Source organism: Equus asinus, chromosome 4 (genome assembly GCF_041296235.1).
Source record: "Equus asinus isolate D_3611 breed Donkey chromosome 4, EquAss-T2T_v2, whole genome shotgun sequence".
In the NCBI taxonomy this organism is placed as follows: domain Eukaryota; kingdom Metazoa; phylum Chordata; class Mammalia; order Perissodactyla; family Equidae; genus Equus; species Equus asinus.
In genome coordinates, this window is record NC_091793.1 from 12,331,419 (window position 1) to 12,349,993 (window position 18,575).

The 18,575-nt window shown below is 44.0% G+C and overlaps 1 protein-coding gene across 10 annotated transcripts in view; it reads right to left on the reverse strand.

Annotated features, from left to right (window-relative positions):
* Positions 1–18,575, reverse strand: part of PPP6R2 (protein phosphatase 6 regulatory subunit 2) — a 100,490-nt gene that overhangs the window by 20,166 nt on the left and 61,749 nt on the right. For 8 of the 10 annotated variants that reach the window (XM_070506654.1, XM_070506658.1, XM_014864524.3 and 5 more), the window contains 5 exons: positions 15,231–15,417; positions 4,930–5,067; positions 3,318–3,383; positions 1,548–1,660; positions 1,049–1,162 (listed from right to left, as the gene is read on the reverse strand). In XM_070506654.1, the coding sequence (XP_070362755.1) occupies positions 1,049–1,162; positions 1,548–1,660; positions 3,318–3,383; positions 4,930–5,067; positions 15,231–15,417 (618 nt within the window). Of the gene's footprint in view, positions 1–1,048; positions 1,163–1,547; positions 1,661–3,317; positions 3,384–4,929; positions 5,068–15,230; positions 15,441–18,575 lie in introns of all 10 variants that reach the window. The other 2 variants (XM_044777120.2, XM_070506660.1) reach the window with 2 other exon arrangements.

Below are 18,575 nucleotides of genomic sequence, written 5' to 3' on the forward strand. Positions count from 1 at the left end.
ACAAAGAAGTCCCCTCCAGCATAGGAAATAAGGGAACTGCAGTCACCTTGGGAGTCAGAGCACTCGCACAGCAGGACGGACAGAGCAGACAGAAGCACACATGCACACACCCCCACACACCACACACACCCCACCACACACACACACCATACCAAAAACACACACACCAGACACACCACACCACACCCCCCAACACCCCACACCCACACACCACACCCACACACCATATCAAAAACACACACACCCACACCCACCACCCAAACACACCATACCCAAAACATACACACACACCACACAAACACACCATACTAAGAACACAAAACATCACATCCACACACCATGCCAAAAACACGAAACACCACACACACACACACACCATACACACACACTCCACCACACCCTACACACACACACCCCATACCAAAACACACACACCCCACACCACATACACACACCCACACCACACCACATATACACACACCAAAAACACACCACACCCCCGTCACACACCATACCACAAACACACACGCCACACACACACCCCACCCACACACCCCACACCAAGAACACACAAACCACACACACACCACACATACACACACTAAAACCAAAAATACCACACACACCCCACACCCCACACACACCCCTCAAACACATACACTACACACACACACCCACACACATACCCCACATACCACACCACACCGCACACCACATACAAGTGCTGTGGGGACTCATTGGGACAGCCCTTGGGGAAACCCACTGGCTGTATTCTGCAGATGTGCCTATAACACTCTGCAAAGCGGTGATACTAGGTGCCTTCAGGCTGAGGTGGGAACACCATTGATGGCGAAGCTCAAAGGGGACTTGGCCAGAGCTGTAAAGTTTACCTTTTCAACAAGGAGAGTCTATCCATGAGATTACTTGCATAACTAAAAATTAGTTAAAAAACACAAACAACACACCTAGACCGCTCATTTGGGCCGCATGTCACTGAGGTGTCACATTCAGCTCTCCTGCAATGTTTTCCATGATGAGAGACACTCACCCAGCCCGCCTTGTTTCTAACAAGGTAAGTAACACCTGAGTCCCATTGACGAGGCAGCTCTCAGTCTGATCTCCGTCAAACATGTTCGTCAGAAGCTGTTCCACGCAGTCCTGCCTGTCAGACACACACGGAGGTCACTGCCTGGCAGAGCAGACACACAGACAAAAGTCCAAAGGACAGTCTCTCCTCCCTGTGGAGGAGCAACGCCCTAAAACCCAGAAGGGCTTCACTCGGGCTGCAGGCCAGGCCCCCAAGGTTCTCACGACACTCCTGCCCCTGCTAGCCCAGAATCGCTAGACCTGCCAGGAGACCCCTGGATGCTCCTCCCCTGAGAAATAGGCCCATCAAGTTAACCCTGGAACAGGGTGAGCATTTCTGAATCAGAGGAGGTGGCAATGTCTCCTGGTACTCAGAATAGGGCTTGGAGATGTCCTCACAACTCAGAAAGACCCCCAGCACCCACCCAGCCAGGCCCACCAGCGCCGCGGCCGGCACTCACGACTCCAGCACTGTGAGGAGGGGGTCTGGCTCCGGAGCCTCTTGCAGCTGATTGCCCTGCTCTCTGCCCAGCCTGACGATGTCACAGAGAGTCTGAGAAGCATTGGACTGCCTCTGAAAAGAAAAGGGGAACACAGCACTCCCTCAGGGCCAAGCAGAAATGTCAGCAGAGCCTGCCTGCTGGACAAGCAGCAGTCCTACTGCTCAGTTCTTTGAAAGATGATGAACTCTCTCTAAACTAGTTCATTTCAGAGATGCCTGGTCTGCCTTTCCACTGTGGGCATGCAGACCTGGTCAGCCTTTTCAGCTGTACTGAACTATCCCCAAGAGTTCAAATGGGGCCCTCAGTGGTCAAAAACATCAAACAAATACCACTCTATCCCTTGGACCAATTTTGAGATAGCTTGCATATGAGACCATGTTACCGATGCTGTATTTTAAATTAACAAGTAGCTCCTAATTTTCAGAATGAGTCCTGTGAGCTAATGAAAACATGAAAGTTGCTACAGAGAAAACAAATGACTCAATTTTTCTAAGGAAACATGAACCCTGTGAAAATGGCATCTCTGATTCAGGGCACTTGCTGACAATGCAGGGGTATTCTATGGGGTATTTAAATGATTATGATTACAGAGAAACTCAGCCCCTCCCTCCTTGTAGGGAGCATCAGAACACGCAGCCTCAATGTGCACGCTGTGGGAACACTGGGCTAAAGGAAGTGCTTGCACAAGTATTTGAGGGAAAAATGAAAGCAGCCAGCTTGGTTCTGTGGCCTCACATCTGCCTCTGGGCCTGGGAACGGGCCAGTCAGCTCAAATGCTCACCCTTGTGGAGGGGCATCCTACTTTCCCAATCGGGAGCACAGAAACCCTCACCTGGCTGGCTGGCTGGCCCTGTGGGCTGACAGGAACAAAAAACAGTATGGCCAGGCAGCAGCAAAGGCTCAGACATGACTTTGCACCACTGGTCTCAAAATTGCTGAGGACAGCATGTATGTTTAGTTTTGTCATGCATAGAGAAAGGCCTATTAGGAGATACCTCGAATTCTCAACAGTGATTACTGCAGGGAAGGGGGAGAGGGCCGGGAGAGGAAGCCCCACTGGCACCTCACATGCTTCTATACTGGCAGTGGGGGGCTTCCTCCCAGAGTTCACACCCTTGTAAATCCCACCTCCTTGAGCATGGGCTGGAACTAGAGAGCAGAATACAGCCACAGTGAGGAACGCCACTTCCAAGATGAGTTTACAGAAGAATGACTTCTGTCTTGCTCACCCCGACAGAAGCCAGCAGCCACAGTGTTAGCTGCCCTGTGGAGAGGCCCACATGGAGTGGAGCTGAGGGCGGCCTCAGCCAGCAGCCCTCAAGGAACTGAGTCCTGCCAACTCACTGGTGACCCTGGAAGGGGACCTTCCCCAGTTAGGCCCTGAGATGACAACAATCTTGTGAGAGACCCTGCTAAGCCATGTCCAGATCCCTGACGCACAGAAACCGAGATAAAAAAAAATACTTGTTATAAGTTTTGGGGTAATTTGTTATTAGCCATAGACAACTAACACAGTTCAGTTTGAATTGTTTTTTATAATATGTATGTATTATTTAGTAACAAAAAGAAGTCCAGAAGTCAGTGCTCAATTAAAGGAAAATCAGTATCCAACTGGTCCTCGTCTGAGGAAAGGAATGACTTGCTCCTCAGACAGCAGCAGAGGGTGCTCGCCAGCAGCCCAGAGCATGGGCTTCTGCCAGAAGGTGGCTCTGTGAGCGCCATACTCACATCTTCATCCTGACTCGGGTGGATCAACTCCACGAGTCTCTGGATGATCTTCTCTTCATTAAGCCACTGAAAGGGAAAAAGAGGCCTGTCAAGGATTCTGTTCACATCTAACTAAAGTGGAAAGAAAGTCCTTCAGGGCAGCAGAAATCCATGAGCCATGTTCCAGGGATAGAGATCTTTGCCCAATCTGTGTGTCCACCAAGACCCAGAAAGAATAAGCAGTAGAGGAGGATAGGTGTGCGTGTTAGCTCAGGGCCAGTCTTCCTCAGCAAAAAGAGGTGGATTGGCAGCGGTTAGCTCAGGGCTAATCTTCCTCAAAAAAAAAGAAAAAGAAAAAGAAAGAAAGAAGAACGTGACCAAATTCTAGAGTGATCCAAAATTTAAAAAGAAGGGAATCACCATCTATATATCCTAATGGTGCAGACTCTTAAACATACACAAGCTGTGTCTTCAGAACATCTTGGAAGACAGAACGAGCTGGAGCCTAGAGCCACCTGAGTGCCGATTAGGCTCTCCCAGTGCACAGCCTGCCTGGACATGGAGGCCCAGGTAAACCTCTGTTCCCTGCGGCATCAGGGCCTTTCTAAGATCAAGAGGAGCAAAACAACTCTGCTGAGACAGCAGGAGCATTAAAGTCAGGCCTAAAGTGCTCAATGCTGTTCAAGGTCCAAGGACAATGAAGTCCCAGGCAGACGTGGGTCATGCCTGGCTCCTCCATGACACTCCCTTATCCAGAAAGGGGATAATCTACCCCCACAGCTGCCCAGCATAGTTAGTGCAGGCTTCCCACTACTAACAACTGATGTTTATGCTGTGCTCACTGTGGGACATTAGCTATTGTGATTAATTCTTAGTGGGAGGCTGCTCCACATGAGTGAAAACTGCCACCTTGATGACAACTGTCATCTGATTCCAGGAGCTGGAAAAAGGGGAAGAAAGACCAACAGTTTATTTTAACTTGCATTACAAACAAAACCTGCCAAACAACAGTGAACAGTCTGTCCAGCACTAATTTCCTGAGCTTCTCCGGGTTGAGAACCCTCCACTCTTCTGGGAAAGCCCTCAGGGAGTCACAGCAGCTCCTCTCACTGTGAACACCTTCAGGACACACTTGTGCACAAACTCCAGGACAAGCAAGAGGCCAACTCTGGTCATTGCAATTTCTCTGCATGGAATCCTTGTCAGCTAGTGCTTTCCTTACAGAGCCAGCATCTGACTGAGCTCCTGCTCTGAGACCACAGGGGTACTGGGGTTGGGGAAGGTGGTGAGGAAAGCCCATTTCTGCTTCTTCACAGAGCAGGAGGCCAGAATGTATCAGGGGGAAGAAGCAACCATTCTGCTCTTTGGTTTTGAATGGAATGAGGCAGGACAGGAAAAGGTGCAGACTCCAGATCCAGCCTCGAATATAAGCCTTCACAAGAATTCTGATGATCTCAGAGGGAGAAAATCATGTTGGATGGAAAGCTGGGAGCACTGGGCATGCTGGTGCTCTCTGAGCTCCTTCACTCAATTCCAGCCTCCTTGTGCTAGGCACTCACTATGCACTCGGAAAATCTGCAAAACACATGCAGACAAGGAGAGGGCTCTGGAGAAGAGGGGCCCACACACTCACGTGCAAAACCTCCTGCCGGAGCCCAGCTGGCTCCACACAGCTGATGAGGCGCAGCAGCAGGTCCATGAGGGCCGAGGTGCCGATGTGCTTCAATACCAGGCTGATAAATTTGTCCTTCCTCTTCAAGAACACAATCACCTGAAATCAAACACGTCCTGATGGGCAAGCAGGGGACACCCCTGATGACCACGAGACGCTTCCCCCAAGAACTCTCATGAGAAAAGTTTTCAATTATATTGAGCATAAATAATGGAAAGACCTAGAAAAAGCTGTAAGAAAAACCTCTCCAAGGACAGGGAGAGACCTGAACACAGGAAAGTCCTGAGGCAGGCAAGGAATGTGAGGACCCCGGGCTGATGGAGGTCTGCTATGCAGTTGAGACTTCGTGCCAACACGACACAGATATCCTGAGTGAGACAGCACAGGCTGCTGTGCAGAGTGACCATTCAGTACACACTGGCTCAAGCTTTTCCAACAGAAATAACTGGTACAGACAGAGTGGAGCCAGGAGATGGTCATCGCTGACAGCCTCTGGACCTAGGACTCAAACCTGAGAGTATAGCACATGAGACAGCCGCTTGCTGACAGGCCCCAAGAGTGGGTGAAGGGACAGAGGGCTGAGATTTTTAGAAAAGAGGTGGCAACATATGGCTGGCTAGTGACCTGCTGACAAGATGTGACAGTTAAGCAGGAAGCCACAGGGGCTGGGGCACAGCCTTTAGCACTGATGCAGTGGGCTGCTCAGGAGGCAAGTCCTTGGTGAGAGTGGAAATGGAGGTAGAGAAGCCTGGGTGGAGTCCTTCTTGGCTGCACGTCTGCAAGTTCAGCTCAGCTAAGCCATAGAGAAAAGTGCCTACATGTCCAAACCACTGTGCTGAGGTGGACCCAGGACTCTACTGGGGACAATGAGGGCATGGAGAAGGCCCACTCAGCTGTGGGGATTTCAGCCACACTCATGTTGAGAGAAGAGGAAAGAGACGAGGAAGAAGGAAAAGAGAGGGGACAGCAGGAGAGTGAAGGAGGTGAGGAAGAGGAAGGTTCTTTGCAAAGAGTGATTAAATTCCTGGAGAGAAGATTAAAAAATAAAACAGAGAAGGCTCCAACAACAATATCAGGAATGAAACAAGAGAGATTACTATAGATCCCACCAATATAAAAACTATTATGAAAGGTTATTAGGAACAATGTTGTGCCAATTTATGTAAATTTAGAAAAATTAAAACTTTTCCTGAATAACACACTTACCTAAACTGACAAAAAGAAACAGAGAATCTGAATAGTTCTAGAGCACCAAAAGAAGCAAAATCTATCAACAAAAGCTTCCCAATACAGAAAATTCCAGCTTCTAACGGCCTTACTAGTGAATTCTACCAAACATTTAAAGAAAATAACCCCAATCTTATATAGACTCTTCAAGGGAACACAAAATGAGAGAATATGCCCCATATCATTGTATAGGGACATAAAACCTTGATTCTGAAAACCTAATAGGGCATTACAAGAAAAGGAAATTATAAGTCAATCTCACCAATGACCACAGATGCAAAAATTCAGCAATATGAAAGAGAGCATAATATATCACAACCAAGTTGAGTGTATTCCAGGAAATCAAGGTTGGTTTAACATTACAAAACCAATCAGTGGAATTTACCATTAACAGACAGAGAAGAAAAATTGTATGATCAACTCAATAGATACAGTAAAAACATTTGATAAATTTCAATAACCATTCATGTTATAGACTAAAAAGACTAAGAATAAAGAAAATTTCCTTACTCTAATTTAAAAAAAAATCTATAAAAACCCCACAATAAACATCATATTTAATTGTAAAATGTTGGGGCCAGTCCGTGGCCAAGTGGTTAAGTTCGCACGCTCCACTTCGGCAGCCCAGGGTTTCGCCAGCTCAGATCCTGGGCGCAGACACGGCACTGCTCATCAGGCCGTACTGAGGCAGCATCCTGCATGCCACAACTAGAAGGAGCCACAACTAAAATATACAACTATGGACTTGGGGGTATTTAGGGAGACAAAGCAGGGGGAAAAAAAAAAGATTGGCAACAGTTGTTAGCTCAGGTTCCAATCTTTAAAAAAAAAAAACTGTAAAACGTTTGAAAGCTTTTCCTGCAAGGTAATAAATAAAACAAGGAGGCCCACTATCACCACTTGGATTCGATATTGTACTCAAGGTTCCAGCCAATGCAGCAAGGCAAGACAAAGAGACAAAAGGTGTAAGAATTATAAAGGACAAAATAAAATTATCATTAATCACAGAAGATATAATCTGGTACACAAATAAAACAAAAGAATATAAAGATAAATTATTAGAATAGCAGCTTTATTGATAATCACCAAAAACTGGAATCAGCCTAGATATCCTGCTGCATGTGAATGGTTAAACAAACTGTGGTACACACATATCATGGCATACCACTCTGCAATAAGAAGGAATGCACTACTGATACACACAACAACTTGGATGAATCTACAGGGAATTGCACTGAAAAAGCTAATCTCCAAAGGCTACATATTGTATGATTTAATTTAAATAACATTTGATATAACAAAATTTTAGAAATGTAAAGATTAATGGTTGCTAGGGGGGAAGGATGCATGAAGGGGTAGGGGCAAGAGGAAGCTGGTAGTTACAAAAGGGCAACACAAAGGAGCCTTTAGTTTTGGAACTGTTCGGTACCTTTACTGTGATGGTGAATATACAAACCCACACAGATGATAAATTGTATAGAATTTAATACACACACACAAATGACTAGAAGTCAAACTGGAGAAATCTGAATAAGATCTGGGGATTGTATCAATGTCAATACTCAGGTTGTGATATCCTACTAGTGTTTTACAAAATGTCACCATTGGAGGAAACTGGGCAAAGTACACAAAGAATCTCTTCATATTATTTCATACAACTGCATAAGAATTTACAATTATCGCAATAAAAATTTTCAATAAAAAAGATACTATTTGGAATAACATGAGAATATCAACTACCTAAGAATAACCCTAATGAAAGATGTATAAGACTACTATCCAGAGAATTATAACATATTGTTGAGAGAAATTAAGGAAGCCCTAACTACTCAGCTTTGCCATTGTGGCACAAAACCAGCCACAGACAATATGTAAATAAATGGAAGTGGCTGTGTTTCAGTAAAATTTCATTTACAAAAGCAAGCAGCAGACTGGTTTCGGCCTGTGGGCTATAATTTGCTAATAACCTCAATCTATAGCCAATGTAAGTCTAATCAAAATTTCAGCAGGCTTTTTTGGGAGGGCAGGCGAGAACGTGGAAACTGAAAAACTCATTCTAAAATTTGCTCATTCTAAAATAATGCAAAAGGCAAAGAACAGTAAAAACAATCTTAAAGAAAAACAAAGTGACAGGACTAACTCTATCGAATAGCAAAACGTATAAAACTATACCAATTCAGATAGTGTTGTACTGGTGCAATTACAAACAGGACAACAGAACAGAATACAGTCCAGAAACAGACATATACAGACGTGACCGCCTGATTTATGGCAAACGGGGCACTGTAAAGCAATTGAGAAAGAATGGCCTTATCAACAAATGGTGCTGGGTCAAATGGATATCCATATTCAAAAAAATACTTCAACCTTACACCATTTACAAGAATCAGTTCCAGGTAGACTGCAGATAGCAAGATGAAAGGTAAAACAATTAAGCTTCTAGAAGATAATACAGAAGAATATCTTTATGACTTTGAGGTAAGTAAAGTTTTCTTAGAACAAAAACACCATCAACGACAAACAAAAAGAATTAGGAACTAAACTACATGAAAATCAGAAGCTCTGCTCAGTAAAAGATATCATTAAGAAAGTAAAAAAAAAAAAAAAAAAAAAAAAAGGCAACCCAAAGTGGGAAAAGATGTTTGCAACACAAAAGCAACAAAAGACTTATATCCATGAAAGATAGAGAATTCTTACAAATCAAAGAAGAAGAAACAGCCTAGTAGAAAATAAGCAACAATCTTCTCAAACTATTCCAGAAAATTGAGGATGATGGTACACTCCCTAACACACTCTATGAGGCCAACATCACCCTGATACCAAAACCAGACAAGGACAACACAAAGAAGGAAAATTACAGGCCAATATCACTGATGAACATAGACGCAAAAATCCTCAAAAAAATACTGACAAACCAAGCACAGCAATACATTAAAAAGATCATACACCATGATCAAGTGGGGTTCATACCAGGGACAGAGGGATGGTTCAACATCCGCAAGTCAATCAATGCGATACACCACATTAACAAAATGAGAAATAAAAACCACATGATCACCTCAATAGATGCAGAGAGAGTATTCGACAAGATCCAACATCCATTTATGATAAAAACTCTCAATCAAATGGGTATAGAAGGAAAGTATCTCAACATAATAAAGAGCATATGTGACAAATCCACAGCCAATATCATACTCAATGGGGCAAAACTGAACGCCATCCCTCTGAGAACAGGAGCAAGACAAGGGTGCCCACTCTCGCCACTCTTATTCAACATAGTACTGGGGGTTTTGGCAAGAGCAATCAGGCAAGAAAAAGAAATAAAAGGAATCCAAATATGCAACGAAGAAGTGAAACTCTGACTGTTTGCAGACAACATGATTTTATATATAGAAAACCCTAAAGAATCCATCGGAAAGCTACTATAAGTAATCAACAATTACGGCAAAGTTGCAGGGTACAAAATCAACTTACATAAATCAGTTGCATGTCTATACTCTAATAATGAACTAACAGAAAGAGAACTCAAAACCACAATCCCATGCACAATTACAACAAAAAGAATAAAATATCTTGGAATAAATTTAGCCAAGGAAGTGAAAGACCTATACAATGAAAACTACAAGACTTTCCTAAAAGAAACTGATGATGACATAAAGAGATGGAAAGACATTCCATGCACATGGATTGGAAGAATAAACATAGTTAAAATGTCTACACTACCTAAAGCAATCTACAGATTCAATGCAATCCCGACGAGAATCCCAATGACTTTCCTTCACAGAAATAGAACAAAAAATCCTAAAATTCATATGGGGCAATAAAAGACCCCAAATTGCTAAAGCAATCCTGAGAAAAAAAGAACAAAGCTGGAGGCATCACAATCCCTGACTTCAAAATATACTACAAAGCTACTGTAATCAAAACAGCATTGTACTAGTACAAAAACAGGCACACAGATCAATGGAACAGAATTGAAAGCCCAGAAATAAAACCTCACAACTATGGACAGCTAATCTTCGACAAAGGAGCTGCAAACATACAATGGAGAAAGGAAAGTCTCTTCAACAAATGGTGCTGGGAAAACTGGACAGCCACATGTAAAAGAATGAAAATAGACCATTCTCTTATGCCATTCACAAAAATAAACTCAAAATGGACCAAGGACTTAAAGGTAACACTTGAAACTATAAGACATCTAGAAGAAAATACAGGCAGTACACTCTTTCTTCCTTTTTTTTTTTTTTTTTGAGGAAGACTGGCCCTGAGCTAACATCCGTGCCCACCTTCCTCTACTTTATACGTGGGATGCCTACCACAGCATGGCATGCCAATAAGTGCCATGTCCACACCCGGGAACCCAACCAGAGAACCTCGGGCTGCCAAAGCGGAACGTGAGCATTTAACCACCGCGCGCCACTGGGGTGGCCCCGGCAATACACTCTTTGACATCAGTCTTAAAAGGATCTTTTCAGACACCATGTCTCCTTGGACAAGGGAAACAACAGAAAATAAACAAGTGGGACTTCATCAAACTAAAGAGCTTCTAAAAGGCAAGGGAAAACAGGATTGAAACGAAAAGACAATCTACCAGTTGGGAAAAAATATTTGCAAATCATATATCCGACAAAGGGTTAATCTCCATAATATACAAAGAACTCACAGAACTCAACAACAAAAAGCCAAAGAACCTGATCAAAAAAAATAGGCAGGGGATATGAACAGAAATTTCTCCAAAGAAGATACACGGATGGCCAATAGGCACATGAAAAGATGCTCATCATCACTGATCATCAGGGAAATGCAAATCAAAACTAGACTTAGCGGGGGCTGGCCCCGTGGCCGAGTGGTTAAGATCGTGTGCTCTGCTTCGGCAGCCCAGGTTTGAATCCTGGTTCGAATCCTAGGCATGGACCTAGCACTGCCCATCAAGCCATGCTGAGACAGCGTCCCACATGCCACAACTAGAAGGACCCACAACTAAAATATACAATTATGTACTGGGGGGCTTTGGGGAGAAGGAGGAAAAATAAACAAATAAACAAAATCTTTTAAAAAAAAAACTACACTTAGATATCACCTTACACCTGTTAGAATGGCTATAATAACCAAGATGAAAAATAACAAATGTTGGAGAGGTTGTGGAGAAAAAGCAACCCTGATACACTGCTGGTGGGAATGCAAACTGGTGAAGCCACTATGGAAAACAGTATGGAGATTTCTCAAAAAATTAAAAATAGGGGCCTGCCCGGTGGTGCAGTGGTTAAGTGCATACATTCCGCTTTGGCGGCCTGGGGTCCGCTGATTCAGATCCCAGGTGCGGACATGGCACTGCTCATAAAGCCATGCTGTGACAGGCATCCCACACAGAAAGTAGAGGAAGATAAGCACGGATGTTAGCTCAGGGCTAGACTCCCTCAGCAAAGAGGACTGGCAGATGTTAGCTCAGGGCTGATCTTCCTCAAAAAAAAAAAAATTAAAAATAGAAATACCGTATGACCCAGCCATCCCGCTACTGGGTACTTATCCAAAGAACTTGAAATCAGCAGTTCAAAGAGACTTATGTACCACTATGTTCACTGCAGCATTATTCACACTAGCCAAGACGTGGAAGCAACCTAAGTGCCCACTGACTGATGACTGGATAAAGAAGATATGGTGTATATATATATACAATGGAATACTACTCAGGCATAAAAAATGATAAAATCATCTCATTCACAACAACATGGATGGACCTTGAGGATATTATGTTAAGTGAAATAAGCCAGATAGAGAAAGACAAACACTATGATTCCACTCACACATGGAAGATAAAAAAAAAACACATGGACAAAGAGAACAGATTAGTGGTTACCATGGGGAAGGGGGGTGGGGGGTGGGCACAAAGGGTGAAGGGGAGTACCTATAAGATGACTGACAAGTAATAATGTACAACTGTAATGTCACAATGTTGTAAACTATCATAACCTCAACAAGAAAAATTTTAAAAAAAAAGAAAAGAAGCAACAGATTACATGAAAGAAAACACAAATGACCAATTAATATATGAAAAAGTACTCATGCTCATTAGTCATCAGGGAGATGCAAATTAAAATCACAATGCTATATTAAAACCAATGCAAATTAAAACCACTAGAATGGCCAAAATAAAAACACTGATAATATTAAAAGTTTATGAAGAAGTGGAGCAACAGGAACTGTCATACTCTGCTCATGGGACTGTAAATTGGCTCAACCACTTTCACTACCATTCAAGCTGACCACACACACATCCTAGTTATGACCATATAATGTAACACTTAGAGCAACCACTAAAAAACCTACACAAAGAGATATACTAAAAAACACTATAGATAAATCAAAATGGAATTTTTTAAATGGTTATGTAACCCACAGGAAGTAGGAAAAAGAAAAGAGAAATGAAAAACAGAACAAAGAGAAAACTACAAATAAAATGGCAGCCATAAGGCCCTAATACAGTCATGCACCACATAACAATGTTTTGGTCAATGAGGTATTGCATATATGACGGTGGTCCCATAAGATTAGTACCATACAGCCTAGGTGTGTAGTAGGCTGGCTATATCATCTAGGTTTGTGTAAGTGTGCTCTATGATGTTCACACAATGACAAAATTGCCTAATGCACTTCTCAACGTATCCCCATCATTAAGTGACTCATTACTGTATATCAATAATTACAATTAAATGTAAATAGCCTAAACATGCCAATTAAAGACAAATGGACAGAGTAGATAAAAACACAGGACTTAACTACATGTTGTCTCCAAGAAATTTACTTCAAATACAAGAATCCACACAAAAGACTGTACACAATGTTCACAGCAGCTTGATTTTTAATAGCTAAAAAGTGTAAGCAACTAAAATGTCCTTCAGTAGGTGAATGGTTAAACAAATTGTGGTACACCATACTATGAAATACTACTCAGTAATAAAAAGGAATTGTGATTATGCTTGTAAAAAGAATCCTTACCCTATAGAAACAGAAACTGAAATATTTATGTATAAAATTATTTGGTATCTGAGATTTGCTTCAAAATAATCTGGGATGGGGGTTGGAAATAGGGGATGTAGCAAAAATAAAATTGGTCATGAATGGATAATTGCTGAAGCTGCGTGACTAAGATATGGGAGTTCATAAAGTATTTTCTCTAATTTACAAATTTGAAATAATCTTTAATGAAGAGTTAGGTCCTTTCCCTGACAGCCCACCTTTCATGGAAACATGGAAGAAATACTCACTACAGTCCTATCACAGCCGAATATGGAAACAAGCCCACTCCCAGGCTGCTGATACAGAACTCTGGAGTAGCGATATCATGGACACCACGTCTGCTAGAAAGAACATGGTACTTCTATAGGAAAAGATGTACAAGATCTATTTCTAAATTTAAAAAGTAACTTTCAGTATTTGGAGTATGATGCCATTATGTGAAAATAAATAATAAGTATATATTAGTACATCTATTGAAAAAAAAACTTAAGAGAAACATGCACTGAATAATCAACAGTAGTTACCTCTAGAGTATTATAGGACAGTTTCGTGTATTTCTGTCTTGTTTGAACTTTTTCATATTTTTTAAGAGAGCAGTTCACCTAATTTTGATGCAATAGGCAAGGGAAGAAGAGGGAAATACTATATGAAACAGTAAAATTCAGAAAATATCTGAAAGTAACAGAAGAGTATAGTCAGGCTACAGGAAATTAAGAGGTACACACATCCAGTCACTAGGCTGCGAGGGCCAGACAGGAAAGGTTTCTATAACTTCTACCACTACTCAATAGCCACGATGACCGCCCCCACCACCAGTACCACCCCCTACCCCAGCACAACTGTTACTACTGTGATTACAACTCATACTACTATCCTAGTACCACTACCACTGTCAACACCAGGAGCACCTCTCTCTGTACCATCACCACCACCCCACTACTGCCACTAGTCTTCATTCATACTCTGCCTGGTTCAAAAGAAATATCTGAGGTGAGGCAGTCCTCTGAGGTCCCTTGCAAATCTAAGATTTATGATCCCATGAAAGACGACACTGCACTGAACATTTACAACACAGCAAGAGAATTTCTTCAAGTGAACAATGATCTGCCCTGGGGTTGCACCTTCGCAGAGCTCCAGACATATACATAAAATATTGGTTTGTTTCCTGACTGGGTATTTGATGATATTAAACAATTATGGTTAATATTTTGGGGTGTGATAATGTGATTTGCTCAGCAAAGTCTTGTCCCCTCCTGTAGTTATATTTAAAAGGCGAAAAAGTTCTTATATTTTAGAGCTATATGCTGAAATATTTACAGAAGAAATGATGTATCTGGGATTTGTTTTGAAATAATCCACTGGGGATGGTAGGCAGGGGATAAAAGATGAAAGAAGACTGAGCAAGACTGGCTGCTGCAGCTGGTGATGGGTACCATCAATACACCTCACACCCTACTTCTGTGTGTGTCTAGTGCGGATTGCAGTGAGTCACATGTCAGGTTGAATGTAAGGCAGGAGCAAGTACGGACTCCAGGAACACCATGCTCCAATGGAATGAAACAAATTGACTCACTACTTTACAGAAGCCTAATGCCAGAAGTTTTCTTTTATTTGCTTTTAAACATTAAGTGCCCTAGACACACAGACACCTGCCACACAAATGGTGGTGGATGTCCTAAGGTCCTGCCATGATTTAGGCACGTTCCTAGACCTCACGCCTGTGACTCGTTGGTGACAGGACAAGCTGGCCTAGTTTGGGGCGCTGTGCAGCTCCCAGGGATGGCGGGAAGTGCTGCTTATTCCAGAGTCGGCCAGAAGAAATATCTCTTGGGAAGCCACTTTCTTAATCAAATTCCAATTCACGTATCAGCAGCCCATGCTGCTCCACATGTGTCCCACAGAACAGTCAGAAACATTGTTCCCCACAGCCTGACAATGTGGGTCACCCAGCAGTGGCTGACAGCAAGGTATGTCAGCATCAGCCATCCCAAACCACATGGGTTCGGCAGATAATTTACCTGTTCAGTTTTTCGTGCAATGAGATTGCCAATGGTCTTGCTGAAAAAGCTGGCAAGCAGAGGATTGAGAGGTGGCTCATGGTCCAAGAAGTCATAAAGAAGGTTCAGCAGAGTCTCGTCCTCTCCTAGTCTGTCATTAATCTGTGGCACGTCACACGTCAGCAACTCACAAGCTGTGTTTGGATATCTAAAAGGGCACAATGCAAGCAACTGGAGGTGAAATTAGACTTCTCCAACTCTTAGGAAACTGCTTCAATAATCTGCCTTTTAGGAAGCAGATCACAGGTAAGAACAAAACATTGATAGACCTCAGAACACAACAAAAATGCAGTTATTCTGTGACCAATAGGAATTTTTGACTATCGGAAGCTCAACATTTTTAACATACCTTTTTCAGGTTCCTCATACCTACACTCTGACATGCTACATTTTCTCATTCTATTTCCATTTTCTAAATAACCTTTCTCTGTCTTTTGGCTTCACCTCTCTCCAGGCCTCTGTTCTCATACTCACCTGCCAGGTCTCTCACCTCCTCTAACCAGTTAGTGAGGCCAAGTTCTCCATCATGCTCGTCCTTCTTGCTCCTACATATCAACAAGCGCAGATCCAGCTTGTTCCCAGTCTGAAGAAATGTCACACCAGCAGCTTACAATGCAGTACCAGTTATGAGGTGTTACACAGGCGAGTTATTATTTAGAAATACTAATATATGAAAATGATGTACTATTCATTTGATAAAAATAACCAGGTAAAAATAATTCTCATCCCATTACATGCAATCCCATGATATCATTGAGCTCCCTGCCTTACCATCCGACAGACATGGGGTCACTGCCATCACCCCCGGGACAGGCATGCCTACTGAACAACCTGCTGCATCTAGGACAAAGCCTGCAACAGCAGTGCCAGTAAAAATGTCCAATGCCATACCTGAGCATATCTGGAAATGAGGGTGAGGGTGCTGGGGGCTGGAATAGTCAAGAAGCAGGTGGGAGTGTCCTGTGGGGCTGACTGCCCTGGAGCCACCTGGCACTACATGAGACAAACTGTGTAGCCTCAGGAATGCTGCCTAACCTCTCTGTGGGCTTCCTCATCTGAAGGAGGAGGTGCAAGTCCCCACCCCCGACAAGGCTATGTACAAAGCAGAGCAGCACCTGGCACACAGTAAGCCCTGGGTCAGGGTCAGCTACTATGATCTTCCTACTCCTGGTAGCCACCAACATGGGCCCCAGCACAGACCTAAATCAAGGTAGTCATTATGGATCAGCTAGAGGTGCCTGGATTTGAGAAACTCTATGGGTTGGTAGAGTGTGGCAGCCAACCAAGTGTGGAAGGGGTAAAAGACGGAAAGGGTCTCAGGCTGGCTATGGGCTGGGTGTTGCTCGTTAGCGCAGAGCAGAGCTCAGAGAAATAGTGTTGGGTGAGCAGGATGGGTGTGAGGGACCTGCCAGGTTCACAAGGAGCTGGCCCAGTCCAGCAAGCAGGCCCAGGCTACCAGAGCGAATCCAGACAGAGGGGTAGTCAGTGCTCAGACAGAGGTGTGGCCCGTGCCCAGACAGAGGTGTGGCCAGTGCCCAGACAGAGGGATGGCCACTGCCCAGACAGAGGGGTGGCCAGTGCCCAGAGGAGTTGGCCAGTGCCCAGGGAGGGGTGGCCAGTGCCCAGGGAGAGGGGTAGCCAGTGCCCAGAGACAGGTGTGGTCAGTGCCCAGAGAGGGGTGTCCAGTGCCCACCTTGTGGGATTGTTAAAAAGGATCAGACGAGGCGGCCCCGTACCGTGGAAGGAAAAGCCAGAGGAAGCCTGCTGGCAGTGTAGGGCAGAAGGGCCAAGTTGGCAGCACCGAAGGCCAGAGCAAGGTGCCGCATCACCCAGGCAGAGGGGTGTCCACCAGACTCCAAAAAATAAGAAAAGATTCATCAAGCTGCAGGAGAGACACAAGCCCCAGAGAAAAGCACGGACCACTCCTTCAGGAAGCTGCTGCAGAGCACAGGACTCCAATCTTGTCTCCACACACAAACGCATGCACATGTGTGGCAGCTGAGTGACAAGGCACTGACCTTGTAAGCTTATGTCTAGGTGGAGGGCTTGAGATTTTCTTTATCAGTATTTTATAATTATTCTTAAAAAAACAGGTACAGCTTTCGCAGATTATAAAATTTACACAAGGAATAGGAATTCCAGCTAAACATAGCAAATCGAACACACAAGCTTGATGCCATTCCCTCTCAAACTCCTATTCAAATAATGCCAAGAAAAAATACACAAAAAGAGAAGTAGAAATGACACAGGGCAAGGCCTAAAGACAGGAAAGGGCAGCCTGAGGACTGGCTTGGCGCACCAGGGAAGCTGAGTCTCAGGTGGTCACAGAGGGGAGCGCCAACTAGGAACACAACTTCAGAGAGGCATGGACATGGAGACGGTGGCCGTTCTGGGAAGGGTGAAGGGACTGGCTGGAAACTCACGAGAGCAGTGAGCCTTCCAGCCCCTCCCTTGATGCCCTCACACAGGACTGGGAGGTTTACTCCCTGAAAAAGTGGACCAGAGGACTCCTGACTTGGTCACATCAAGACACAACTGAGAGAGAGATGGAACACTGTCCAGAAATAGCGGCATGGTAAAAAACAACATTGGGGTGCCCCCAGCCCCTCTTCCTGACTCAGGCTGATGCTACTGCCCACAGGTAGGAGATAGAAGGATTCTTTTCTGCAGAAACTGAGAGGACAAAGAGGAAAGTCAACTAGTCATCACCTAACCAAGCGGTCGGCCACCCATCACCCACAGTGAAGGGTAGTGGGCAAGCTCCACTCAGACCCCAAACTCTTTGCTGACTTTAGTGTCTTTCTCTTGAAAAGAACCCAAGTGCTGACCAAACCAACCACCAGCAGAAAACTAGGCACACAAAGCAAAGACAGCGTGCAGAGAACAGAAGAACCCCATCAACAAATACACCGTGACAGTGTATCCATGAGGAAGAAATGGAAGCTTGTATTTAAAATATCTGAGTATAAGAAAGACCTCTTAGAAATTAAAAACATGATGGTAGAAATTTTAAAGATCAATAAAAGGACAGGAAGGTAAACCTTGAAGAAACCTCTCAGATGTAGAGCAAAAATAAGAAGAGGGAAGTACGAATCCAGGTAGCCTAACAGCCAGTCAGGGGTCCCAGAGAGAGGTGAGAAAGTCGGACGGGAGACCATTATCAAAGAAAGAACACAGGAAGCTTCCTTGTGCGGAAGGCCACGAACTCACAGAGTCAAAGGGCCCCGGAGTGCCTCGCACATAAGTGAAACTGCGACGCCCAGTGCCTCCCTATTTGAGAGGGTGGTCGCTGTGACAGCTGAGTGC